Source organism: Phragmites australis, chromosome 9 (genome assembly GCF_958298935.1).
Source record: "Phragmites australis chromosome 9, lpPhrAust1.1, whole genome shotgun sequence".
Lineage (NCBI taxonomy): Eukaryota > Viridiplantae > Streptophyta > Magnoliopsida > Poales > Poaceae > Phragmites > Phragmites australis.
Genome location: NC_084929.1, coordinates 11,018,690 through 11,031,621, shown reverse-complemented (window position 1 = coordinate 11,031,621; position 12,932 = coordinate 11,018,690). Strand labels below are relative to the sequence as shown.

Genomic DNA, 12,932 nt, shown 5'->3' with positions numbered 1-12,932 from the left:
TGTTTCTGTTCGGATTGTGCTATGAATTTCCAGGATGAGTTGAATACCAAACATAGTACAATGCATTCTTTCTATGTTAAGGTTGTGCTCTGAATTTCCAGGATGAGTTGCATACCAAACATACCGTAACACGATGTTTTGAATACCAAACATAGTACAATGCACTACACGTGCAGCTTGGTACCCTTTACACATTACATCAACAAGCATAAACTACCACACTACAAGAAAGATAATACCAAACACACTACAATGCACTAAACGTGCAGCTCGATACCGATTAGACATTACAGGGAATGCGAAAACTACGTGCATCCTATTATTACCATGACGCTAGAAGTCGCCTCCATGTAACTGCCAAAGGTGTTCGACTAGGTCTTCCCGGAGAGTAACATGGTACTGCTTGCATCGAATAGCATTGTAACGTTGGCTCAAGACCATCAATGGTGGCGTCACGTCGTGAGAATGCTGGACGTCGTCACCTGCTCCCTCGTACACGTACTCCACATCGTCGTCTTCACGCTCGTCTTCAATAATCATGTTCTGCATGATTATGCATGCGGTCATGATGGCGGACAAAGTTTCCTCATCCCATAACCGTGTTGCCCCCCGAACAATGGGAAACCGCGACTGGAGGACTCCGAAGGCGCGCTCCACATCCTTACGAGCCACCGCTTGTTGCACGACGAAGTGTTGGCGCTTCCGGCCGACAGGTGACGGAATGGGTTTCCCAAACGTGGCCCATTCTGGGTAAATTCCGTCGGCAAGGTAGTAACCCATAGTGTACTCGTGACCATTGATTGTGTAATTAACCTTTGGTGCCTCTCCGACGGCTAAGTCATCGAGGAGATGTGATTGGTGAAGGACATTGATGTCGTTGAGCGAACCAGACATGTCGAAAAAGGCATGCCAGATCCACAGGTCGTGCGACGCTACCGCCTCGAGAATGATAGTCGGAGCATTCACATGCTCCGTATAAGACTCGGCCCACGCCGTGGGGCAGTTCTTCCACCTCTAATGCATACAATCAACGTTTTCTAACATCCCGGGGAAGCCTCTGCGCGAGTTGATGGCTAGCAAACGCGCAGTGTCCTCCTCATTAGGAGAACAAAGGTACTCATCGCCGAATGCCTGCACAATAGCATTGACGAAATGACGCATGCTCTCAATGATGGTGCTCTCACCAAGCCGAAGGCACTCATCGAGAGAATCAGCTGGCGCATCGTATGCTAGCATACGAAATGCCGTAGTCACTTTTTGCAATGCCGATAGCCCGAGCTCGCCAGCTGCGTTTCTCCTCTGCTGGAACCAGGGGTCCTTCTCTTCTACAGCTGCAACTATCTTCAGAAACAGGTTGCGTTTCATCCGGAACCTGCAACAACGCACATGATTACAAACAACACATCGATTTTTGTAACATTAACACTTGCGAATGTAACAATACATGCGTCGGAATATGTAGTCGGGGTACACGGGGGGATCAGCAAAGTAGTCGTTGAACAACCTCATATGGCCCTCGAGCTGGTACCGGATGATGCGCTTCCGACCTGGCACTGAGCCGCACCATGGTCGCCTCTCTGATTCCTCCAGGTCGGCATGCCAAGCTCTCATACCCTCCATGAACAAATCTTCTTCATCGGACGAGTCGTGGGACGAGAAACACAACTCCCTCAAGTATTCCTTCCAAGCTTGACGAGAATCCATTTCGGTGGCTTCCAATTCTAACCATCCTCCTGCCTCCTACTTATAGTGCCTCGCACAATCTTCTGGCGGAAGCAAGCTCCCTTCCTTCCACAGGAAGCCACTACTCCAAAATCTTCCCTTGCAAGCCACGTTGTCTTCCGCAACAAGCCCGAAAAAATATCATACATAATTTTACGAATTTAAAAACCTACTAAATGTCAGCACAAAATTTCGAGGTTCCATTTTTTTACGTCAAATGAACCCCGAATATTAAAAAAAAAATCCTGCTATGGCGGTTGCCCACATAATATTAAAAAACATGAAAGAGGAAAAAGAGGTCCAGATATAAGGGTTCTGCTGGAGATGGATGGAATGAGGGAGGCTGTAATAGTGATAAGGGATGCTGTAATAGTGTTTTAGAGGATGGAAATTTAGGGTAGCTGTTGGAGTTGGCCTGAGCAAAGAAAACCCGCCAGTTAGTATTCCTAATTAAGCCTGTGTTTGGTTGGATTTTTATTTATCAGAAGTTAGAACTAAATGATTGGTTGCGGAGTTGATTTTATAAAAGTTGAAAAAGCTAATTTTTAATGAATAAATTAGAAACTAAGAAACAAATTGAGATGATATTTTTTAATTTTTAGGTGTTCATAAGCTAAAAGTTAACACGAGTTTATTAGATCATCTACAATTATCTATCACTGATGAAAACCTGACATAGCATAGATCCATTGAGGTATGACCCGTTTAAACCCGTTAGCTAAATGGATCGTGCGGAGCCGATCCACGTGCCACGATTTCAGCCCAAGCATGATCTACTTAAGATCGGGTCATGCCGTATCGGCCCGCGATATGGTAGGTCCGATAATTTTTTTTTTCCCGTTAGCCCGCGAAAAATTATAAAAATCACAAAAATTTGCTTTCACCTAAAATCGAACACACAATCTTCTACTTAAATGTCAAACACACTTGTATTATACCACATATCTTATATGATATTAGATATACACAAATTATATAAAATATTATAAAAATAGAAACAGTTAACCGAGTCGTACCGTATCGACTCGTCATACTATAGCTCTAACCCAAATATAGCCCAAACCATCACACCGTGACCATCTAGCCCGTTAACCACCGTGCCATATCTTATTTAGACAGAACTAAAATAACCGTGCCTAATTCCAACCCATTTAACCCGACCCACTCCACCGCCTTTAGAGCAGAGTTACGAGCCTTCAAGCATCGATGGATTCTCCCCACTGTGTGTGGCCTAAGTGTAACCAACCGGACTTAATTGGGCGCAGTTACTCCGGCCACCTGCTTCGCAACCTCCACCGCCATCAATGCGGGATCTACTACCAGCACTACTGCCTCCTCTTCCTTAGAGAGAGAGAGTGTGTTTGACACCTTAGAGCAGAGTTACCTCCCCAACTGTGAATCGAAACGCGGAAGCTGAGTCTGCTCAACACCATCTCTCTCTCACACACAACACAGAGAGAGAAACGGGAGAGGAAAACAGCAGATGCGTGAATTCCAATCCAACCAGCGCTGTCGATACCTCCATTAATAGTGGGGATGCGTGCGGGTAGCTAAGCAAGCTGCCCGCCTCGCTCCGCTGCGCTGGCCACTCCAAGGAGAGCCAGACCACGATTCTTGGAGCCGCGGTAGCTAGCTACCTAGCATAGCTTAGAGAGAGAGAGAAAGAGAGAGAGCGAGCGAGATGGACGGCGGCGGCGGAGGAGATGGCAACGGGATGGCGGCGTGGCGTGGGTCAGTGTCGCCGGCGGCGCGGTACGCGGAGTCCGGCGGGGCGAGCCTGACGTGGGAGAACCTGACGGCCGTGCTGCCCGGCCGCGGCGGGCGAGCGACCAAAAACCTGGTGCAGGGTCTGTACGGCTACGCCGTGCCCGGCCGCGTCGTCGCCATCATGGGGCCATCCGGCTCCGGCAAGTCCACCCTCCTGGATTCACTCTCCGGTACGGACGGACCCTCCCTGCTCTTCTTCTTCCTCGCGTCGTGTGCGCATAGTGCCTACGCGTAGAATTCAATACAAAGCTCCGTACCTAAGAGCCTCCATGAGCTGTTTGGATCAGGCTGTATGTAAGACTAATCATCCAGGCAGTTCAGCGAGCAACAGAATTATTTTCAACATTTTACGCTTGAAAATATAGCAAGCTTTTAAATTGAATTTTAATAGGCGATGGATGTGTTTGAGATGCATGGGCTAATTCTGTGTGAGTGAGCTGCGCGCAGGGAGGCTGGCGAGGAACGTGGTGCTGACCGGGAAGGTGCTTCTCAACGGCAAGAAGAGGCGGCTCGACTATGGCGTCGTGGTGAGCTAGCTACCTAGCCATGCAAACTAAATCAATCGATCATGCGTTTCATACCCAACCTCGCACTCTCACCTTGCCATGCCCTATACCTATGTGCATCTTTTTTTTCTTCTTCCAATTTAGCTGCTTGATAGATCGACTCAACTTGAATATTGGACAACGTCGTCGAGTTAGTGAGCCCAAAATTTAGACATGTTAATTAAGCGTACCCCATCCATTTGTAAGGGTTGATGTGGATTTAATCAGGCTATTTACAAATATCTGATGAAAAGATTCCGACTCGGATCTTATTTTGAGAGCGGTACTGTAACCATATGATTAGATAAGCTTAATAGATTAGTCGTTAGAGATAAGTTAATAGTTTAAATCAAATAAAAATCCGAGATAAGTTAGAGTCGGATTTGAATTAGAACTCTATAGATCGGTTGGTCGGCTATATATACATGGCACTAGCCGGAATTTATCAGTCAAGCAAATAAGAGAATTCAATTTAATTTTCAGTTCCCTTCTCCTATATCTTTTATGTAGTTCTAAATCTTTTCAATCTATAGTTTAATTTCTCCTTTAACAGCTGAAGCCATCCAATTATACTCTGGACGATGTTTATGCTACCAGTAGGATGCATATATAGCTGTAGCGTGCAGGTGGGTGACCTGCTAAACATACGTAGCAGCGATCTGAAGATCGAGTTCGGGATCCGACGGTTGTGGTTGCATGCCAGTGACATAACATTCCACGTGCCACGGAATGGTTTCTTAATTATGATTCCCTTTTAAGTAATTTGGATTGGATGGGCGACATGTACCAAACCAAGCCATTTAGGACGCATCAAGACCTTGACGTGTCTTCCTGTTCCTAAGTAGTTTGCCGGTGCCATGATGAAGCAATACAGTTTGTACAAAATCTCCCCCGTTCTGAACTTCTGAATTTAGCAGAAGTTGGAGTGTGCAAAGTTCAGCACAATTCCCCTGAGTACAGTAACGTATTTTAAAATCCTCTGTTTTCAACTTTCAAGAGATCCCTAGTTCCTAGATAGTTTCAAGCCACTACTTCCCAGCCTGCACCATCTCAAAATGAACTACCAGAGTGACTCTAGGAATTAAATGCCCAACCAATTTAGGGGATGGCATTCATTACTCATGCAGTTGGATAACCCTTTCGGATCTTTGAATGAATACGCCATCACACTAGTTTGTCAATACCGTTATGGTATCCAAATTTTCAAGAGCACATTATCGCCACCAATTAATATTACATAATGAAGATATTTAATTGCTGAATAGACTAGTCTATTTAATAGGCAGCCGTTTGCGCAACTACTTTGAATTGTCCGTGTTCCATTTTTTATGGTAGATGAGGAAATATTTCTTTTTTCAGAACAAATAAAAACTGCAAACGCTTTCAGTTTAAAGAGAGTGGTGACTTGAGCCTTTTACCTCAATCCCCACAACAGGCCCTTCGTGCTCTGCTACTATGCTGCATGGTGTCCTCTAAAATAGTAGAATCCACTACAATTCAGTTGTGCTAAGGCCACTCTCAGTGTTAATGTTTTAGACATTAAATAGTTCGTATGATAAAAAATACTATGGCAAGTGACTAAAAGAAGAGAAAGAAGAAGTTAATATTTTCTACAGAATCCAGCATGAAGAAATAGCTAAGAAATGTATTGGACCTTAAGCACGCAATCCAAGAGGTAAGACATAGGTAAAACAATGTATTAGGATGAATATAGTTTCTACAAGTAATATCTATATTTATTGATCGGTCCCACTAATAAACACTAAGTATTATGAGAGTTTATATTTACACTAATATATAAATGATATGGAAGACTAAGATATTGCTTGCATCCAGAGTGGCCAAAGCTTGTGATAATTTGCATAAATCCTTAATAGTCATAACTGGCAGGATGTACGTACCTTCTTTTGAAAAGCACAAAAGTGCTTTCACACAACAAGCAGATTACAAATCTACTACAAGCAGATTGTATATGTAATGAAAATTTTAGATTAGAGTCTTCAGGTAAATGTCTGATATGAAAAGGCATGGCCCTGCTCATTCATAAAAAAAAAAAAGATTTCAAAGCTACTACAAACAAATTGGCTCATTTATATATGTAATGAAAATTTTACATTAGAGTATTAAGGTAAGTTGTCTGATACTATCCAATATATATCCACCTTCTTTTTGCCCTTGCAAATTTACTTGGCCTGTTCTTAGATCCCCCATAAATGATTTGTTTCTTTCCCGCACAAGTCGGACGCACTCACGCACACATACCATACGCATGCCCACACACATCCATGTGTATGCGCCCTAACACGGAAAGCACTCACGTGTTCATATACTATTTCTACCTAGACAACAAATGACTTTTGAGTGAGCATAGCCGATTTAAGTTAGAGCTATACTTATGTACAGTGTTAAACTATTATCTTTAGAGACAAGAAAATCTATTACCTTAATATTTGAGAGGAAAAAGGAATAATCACGTTCACTCTCAATACCACAAAATTACCACGCGATCACTTATTGTTATGAACATCTAGCCATCTAGGTTAAGCAAAGAGTCTATCAAATATGATTAATAAATAGGTAAATTCGGAATTAAAAAATATGAAAAATTAGCAGTTCGATTTTTATACGGTTTGGGAAGCAAAACATCTAAATAAAGAGTCCAAATAAAATAAAATAAATAGTAATTGAAATTGGGGTTGGAATAAAAAAAAGGATTCATATCAAATATGGTCTTAGAAAAAAAATCAAATTATTATAAAAATTAAATATCTAAGTAAAGAGTCTATGTAAAATACAATTAATCAATAGCTAAAATTCATAATAAAAAATAATTCAAAAATTTAAATATTTTTACTAAAATAATATATTAAGGAGCACTGTGTAATTTAAGATCATCACATTAGGCAAGGCATAACACAGAGATAAGACAAATCTATTCTGATTTTTGTTTGGATGCTTGCACCTAATGCACCAATTAGGACTGTTGATCAAAATGTATACAAATCAAACCAATATATACAATTCGGGTACAAGTTTAGAGTATAAATAATTTTCTCTCCTATTAACATAATTTTTATCTCTTCTTCTAATTTTATACATTTTATAATTAAATGATATTAACCTCATAAAAAAAGCTAAAGAGATTAAATTTTAATTAAAAGTTATCGTGACAAAGTATCACGGCGAAGCAGGCCACGCTATTAGCACATACCTTCTAATTCCCAAAAAAGAACAAGTGTGACTCTATTTTGGTCAGTTTATGGAGAAGTCATTCCTATCTGATGTGTCAACATCTGTGTGGACGCGACACAACAGGCGTACGTGACCCAAGAGAACGTGCTGCTGAGCACGCTGACGGTGCGCGAGACGGTGACCTACTCGGCGCTGCTGCGGCTGCCGTCGAGCATGCGCAAGTCGGAGGTGCGGCGCGTGGTGGACGACACGCTGGACGAGATGGGCCTCCGGGAGTGCGCGGACCGCAACGTCGGCAACTGGCACCTCCGCGGCATCAGCGGCGGCGAGAAGAAACGGCTGAGCATCGCGCTGGAGATCCTCACCCACCCGCGCCTCCTCTTCCTGGACGAGCCCACCAGCGGCCTCGACAGCGCCGCCGCCTTCTCCGTCGTCCAAACGCTCCGCCAGCTCGCCGTTGACGGCGGGCGCACCATCGTCTCCTCCGTGCACCAGCCCAGCAGCGAGGTCTTCGCGCTCTTCGACGACCTCTGCCTCCTCTCCAGCGGGGAGTGCGTCTACTTTGGAGACGCAAAGCTAGCAACACAGGTACGTACATCTTAATTTTCTCAGTTTTTCTTTTCGAGGAGAAAAAACGCAGTTGCAATCTTCTCAATACGTTGCTTGCTACATTCATAATTGATCACTCCAAATTCATGTCGATCGTCTCACTTATGCAATTGTGTTGCTCTTTTATTCGTGCCCGCAGTTCTTCGCGGAAACCGGTTTCCCCTGCCCCAGCCGGAGGAACCCGTCCGACCACTTCCTCCGGTGCGTCAACTCCGACTTTGACGACGTTGCCGCCACCATGAAGGGGTCTATGAAGCTGCGAGCAGTACGTTCACGTGGTGAAATTTAATATGATTTGCGCCTTTTCGGAGGGTACATATGGTTTCTGATAGAATTTCGATCAAACTCTGTATGAAGGAGGCGGAGCTTGATCCCCTGTTGAAGTACTCCACGTCGGAGATCAGAGAACGGCTTGTGGACAAGTACCGGATCTCGGAGTACGCCATGATGGTTAGGAACACGATACGCGAAATAACCAAAATTGTAAGCATCTCTTTCGCCGTGCCTCAGTTGCATGACATAATTGAATTGTACATGCATGCATGGTATTAATTTGTATTATTTCCAAGAATTGGATGTTTTGGATTTTTAATTTTCTGTGGATTATATTGCATTATTGCAGGAGGGTGTGATGGAGGAGGTGGTCCGCGGCAGCCAGGCGAGCTGGTTCAAGCAGCTGCGCACGCTGACGAGAAGGTCCTTCACCAACATGTCCCGCGACTTCGGTTACTACTGGCTGCGCATCATCATCTACATCCTCATGGCCGTCTGCCTGGGCACCATCTACTACGACGTGGGCACGAGCTACACGGCCATCCAGGCGCGCGCCTCGTGCGGTGGCTTCGTCTCGGGCTTCATGACCTTCATGTCCATCGGCGGCTTCCCGTCCTTCATCGAGGAGATGAAGGTCTTCACCCTCGAGCGCCAGAATGGCCACTACGGCGTCGCCGCATACGTCATCTCCAACTTCCTCTCTTCCATGCCGTTCCTGCTCGCCGTGTCGTGGGCTAGCTCCTCTATCACCTACTGGATGGTTAAGTTCCGGCCGGGGTTTAGCTACTTCGCCTTCTTCGCGCTCAACCTCTACGGCGGCGTCTCCGTCATCGAGAGCCTCATGATGATCATCTCTGCCCTCGTGCCAAACTTCCTCATGGGACTCATCCTTGGCGCCGGCGTCATTGTAAGCATCTTTAATTATTTGCCTTGTTCTTCATGCGTACTTGTTGCTTATGCTGAACCTTGTTGCATGATTTCGCAGGGGATCATGATGTTGACGTCTGGATTCTTCCGGCTGCTTCCTGAACTTCCAAAGATTTTCTGGCGGTACCCGGTATCCTACATTGTCTATGGCTCATGGGGTTTGAAGGTATGAGACTTATAATTTTAGTGTACGCGCGTTCACACTAGATGAATCAAGAAATACAAACCCGAAACTCTGATACCAACTACTTTTTATTGTTGCTGTCATCCGCAGGGCGCGTACAAGAACGACCTGATCGGGCTAGAGTTTGAGCCGATGATGCCGGGTCAACCCAAGCTGACCGGCGAGTACATCATCACCAAGATGATGGGGCTGAGCCTGAACCACTCCAAGTGGCTGGACCTCGCCATGATATTCGTCCTCCTCTTTGCCTACCGCCTCACCTTCTTCATCGTCCTCAAGGTCAAGGAGGCCACCTCCCCCTACATCCGTGTCGTCTACACGCACTTCACCGTTAAGCGCCTCGAGCGGCGAGCGTCGTTCAGGAAGACGCTCGCCATGACGTCGCTGTCCAAGCGGCACAACCCGCCGCACCCCATGGCCATCCAAGAGGGCCTCAACTCCCCCATGTCGTACTGAGAAGATGATCAAGAGCAGAGAGTGCAGCTGGTAGCCTTATGGTAGCAGTTGATATCACAACTACTTGTGAATGTGCTTACATATATGTTCGTTCGTTTGCTTAGTTGTTTTTTTTTTTAATTTATAAAAAGCGGAACTTCATTTAAACACAAGTAATTCTACAAAGGTGAAAGTCACCCCAGGAAGAAGATTGCAATGCCTCGAGTACTGGACATTGTTGATCATGAAAGAGATTGTTACACATGAAAGAATTGGATGTCCTGTCAGGTTGATTCCAAGCTTTTTAGGCCAGGCTGTGAGCCATCTTGTTAACTTCTCTTCGAATCTTTCTAGCTTCGAATAGTATTTCTCTATTGTTGTTAAAGAACTCAGCAAGAATTGGTCGCAAGTTCCAGTGAACCGGCGTTGTAATGATATCGCCTTTGTGCAGGGCTGTCACCAAAGTTTGATTATCTGAAATATAAGTCACTTGGTTGAGGCCTAGAGACTTCACCACTTTTGCTGCAAGACTGACAGCTTGTGCTTCGGCCATCAAAGGTCCATGAGCTTGAAAGATCTGTGCCGTGATGAATATACCTGCAAAAGATGTATTTGGAGCTATGTTGCGAATGAAAAGGCCCAGACCTGCTTTTCGAGGTTCAGTTATTTGCGTATCTGGGAGGATGGTGGCATCAGTGTAGCACCTTGGACCTGGGAGTAAAGACCTCAAATTACTTTGCATACCTGAAATATTTAGTTGCCTTTGAAGTTGTTGTGGACCTTGTTCCCCCTCCTGTATGTGTTGCACTGATCTGGAGATATCATCTTGATGTGCATTGGCTGCTCCTCCAATCTGAACACGTTGTACTATAACCTGTGCTTCTATATGGTCTTGTACACCATGGGAATGCTTAATGAGTGCAGTGCTGTTCTCTTGCTCCTGTATGCATTGATTATTGTGCTGTGTACCTGCAAAAGGGTTAAAAGCTTGGACGGTGGCATTGGTTAAATGGTGAACCTGCTGAACTGTCCAAACTTTCGAATTGAACCTATGAGGCCATCTCCAACAGAATCCTTAAAACTTCATCCTCTAAAATACTATTACAGCATCCCCTATCACTATTGCAGCATCCCTCATTCCCTTCATCTCCAACAGAATCTCCTTTATTTCATCCTCTATCTTCTCTTTCCTATTTTGGTGTGTACTGAGCATCCTGATGACATATACTGAGCATCCCGTTGCACTGGTTTGTTGCAACATAAATATTAGGGTCTTGCAGTAGAAGGAATCGTGTGGAGGAAGGCTGACGGAAGCTTGCGGGCGAAGGCTCCGAGAAAGTGGCTTGCAAGGGAAGGAGCACAAGTGGCTTCTCTTGGAAGGTTCGGCCGGGCACTATATATAGGTGCAAGAGGGGCTCTCATTTGCAAGCCACGAAATGGAGCCTCGTGCTGCATGGAAGCAGTACATGAGAGAGTTATGCTTCTCCACCGAGGAGTCCGATGAGGAAGATGAGTTGGTCCTAGCGACGCTTGCCGCATGGCATGCTGACGTCGAAGCTTCGCGCAGAGGGCCGTGGGGAGGCTCCGTCCCCGGGCACCGGCACATCCGTAGGAATCGTCAGGAGGGACACAATCGATTGTACAACGACTACTTTGCTGAGTCCGCAGTGTACCCCGACTACATCTTTCGGCGCAGGTAACACTATTCTATTTTTTTACGAACGGACGAGATATGAACTAGTTCTGATCCATCGCCGTGCAGGTTCCGGATGAATCGCGATTTGTACTGCAAGATTGTGAGGGAGGTGGAGGAACATGACCCGTGGTTCAAGCAAAGGAGGAACGCTGCCGGAGAGCTTGGGCTGTCACCCTTGCAAAAAGTAACTGCCGCTTTCCGTATGTTAGCTTACGATGCTCCTGCAGATTCTCTCGACGAGTGCCTCCGGCTAGGGGAGAGCACCATCATCGAGAGCATGCGGCGTTTCGTGCAGGCCATTGTCGAGGTGTTCGGTGACGAGTACCTCCGGGCGCCGACTGAGGAGGACACTGCTCGATTGCTGGATATGAACCAGCGTCGAGGTTTCCCCGGGATGCTTGGAAGCATCGATTGCATGCACTGGAGGTGGAAGAACTGTCCCACGGCGTGGTCCGGTTCGTTCAGGGGCCATGTCAATGCACCGACTATCATTCTAGAGGCTGTGGCATCGCAGGACCTATGGATTTGGCATGCCTTCTTCGGGATGCCAGGTTCATTGAACGACATCAATGTGCTGCACCGGTCTCATCTCCTTGACAACCTTGCTGGGGGAGTAGCACCGAAGGTACAATACACTATTAATGGCCACCATTATACAATGGGGTACTATCTTGCAGACGGGATCTACCCAGAGTGGGCGACATTTGTGAAACCCATACCATCTCCAGTAGGCCCGAAGCATCAACACTTCGTGGTGCAGCAGGCGGCTGCACGAAAGGATGTTGAGCGGGCATTTGGAGTGTTGCAGTCCAGGTTTCCCATTGTCCGTGGCGCGGCGAGGTTGTGGGATCAAGAAATCCTCAGCGACGTAATGACCGCGTGTATCATCATGCATAACATGATAATCGAGGATGAGAGAACGGAAGGTGCTGTCGACTACGTCTACGAGGGTTCGGGCGAGGACGCGGTGTCGTCTCACGAACCAACCCCCCCGCTTGAAGCATTTATGGAAAGGTACGGGCAAATTAGAAGTCGACCAACGCATCATCAACTCCGTGACGACATTGTGGAGCACCTGTGGCAGGTCGCAGGAGGACAATAGACCTCATGCCACCTTAAATAAATGTATTATCGTATCGTGTTTCATCGTGTTCAAATAAATGTAATCTCGTATCGCATTACATCGTGTTCAAAAAAATGTAATATCGTATCGCATTACATCGTGTTCAAAAAAATGTAATCTCGTATCGCATTACATCGTGTTCAAAAAAATGTAATCTCGTATCGCACTCATGCACGTTGCTCAACAGATCAATATTGGCCGATCCTCTTAGATTCTGACAGCGCATAGGAAATGATCACCAAACTTCATAGTACTGAACAAACATCGGATACAATCGGCCACAATGTAATAGTTCGGTCCAAAATATGCTAAAACAGGCAGTTAATACAAATTGTAGGTACTACATAGTACTGAACAGACAAAACTGAAAATCATGTTTGCTTAACAAGTCCCAGGCAGTAAAGGAAAAGTCTACTTGCATGAAAAGTAAAGCACCAAAACTCAGGGGGCAGATTCAGC

General features: G+C 45.6%; 3 protein-coding genes across 3 annotated transcripts; 2 read left to right on the top strand and 1 right to left on the bottom strand.

The window, feature by feature from the left end:
- Positions 1-333: 333 nt before the first annotated feature.
- Positions 334-1,704, bottom strand: LOC133927990 (uncharacterized). The gene is made up of 3 exons (XM_062374300.1): positions 1,445-1,704; positions 1,132-1,372; positions 334-1,014 (listed from the first exon to the last, which is right to left on the bottom strand). The coding sequence occupies exons 1-3, from the start codon at positions 1,702-1,704 to the stop codon at positions 334-336; spliced, it is 1,182 nt and encodes a 393-aa protein (XP_062230284.1).
- A 1,237-nt stretch (positions 1,705-2,941) lies between these two features.
- On the top strand, positions 2,942-9,987 carry LOC133928633 (ABC transporter G family member 12-like). The gene is made up of 8 exons (XM_062375051.1): positions 2,942-3,659; positions 3,937-4,016; positions 7,350-7,814; positions 7,975-8,100; positions 8,193-8,318; positions 8,458-9,015; positions 9,094-9,201; positions 9,310-9,987. The coding sequence occupies exons 1-8, from the start codon at positions 3,404-3,406 to the stop codon at positions 9,673-9,675; spliced, it is 2,085 nt and encodes a 694-aa protein (XP_062231035.1). The 5' UTR covers positions 2,942-3,403; the 3' UTR covers positions 9,676-9,987.
- Positions 9,988-10,736: 749 nt separating this feature from the next.
- Positions 10,737-12,452, top strand: LOC133927989 (uncharacterized). Its single transcript, XM_062374299.1, has 2 exons — positions 10,737-11,350; positions 11,417-12,452. The coding sequence occupies exons 1-2, from the start codon at positions 11,091-11,093 to the stop codon at positions 12,450-12,452; spliced, it is 1,296 nt and encodes a 431-aa protein (XP_062230283.1). The 5' UTR covers positions 10,737-11,090.
- The last annotated feature ends 480 nt before the right edge of the window (positions 12,453-12,932 follow it).

Coding starts and splice junctions, on each gene's coding strand:
- LOC133927990 (XM_062374300.1), bottom strand. CDS start 1,704: ATGGATTCTCGTCAAGCTTGGAAGGAATACTTGAGGGAGTTGTGTTTC. Junction 1,373..1,444: donor GACTACATATTCCGACGCAT/GTATTGTTACAT, acceptor GCGTTGTTGCAG/GTTCCGGATGAAACGCAACC. Junction 1,015..1,131: donor TCGTCAATGCTATTGTGCAG/GCATTCGGCGAT, acceptor TGTATGCATTAG/AGGTGGAAGAACTGCCCCAC.
- LOC133928633 (XM_062375051.1), top strand. CDS start 3,404: ATGGACGGCGGCGGCGGAGGAGATGGCAACGGGATGGCGGCGTGGCGT. Junction 8,319..8,457: donor TACGCGAAATAACCAAAATT/GTAAGCATCTCT, acceptor GCATTATTGCAG/GAGGGTGTGATGGAGGAGGT. Junction 9,016..9,093: donor TCCTTGGCGCCGGCGTCATT/GTAAGCATCTTT, acceptor ATGATTTCGCAG/GGGATCATGATGTTGACGTC.
- LOC133927989 (XM_062374299.1), top strand. CDS start 11,091: ATGGAGCCTCGTGCTGCATGGAAGCAGTACATGAGAGAGTTATGCTTC. Junction 11,351..11,416: donor GACTACATCTTTCGGCGCAG/GTAACACTATTC, acceptor ATCGCCGTGCAG/GTTCCGGATGAATCGCGATT.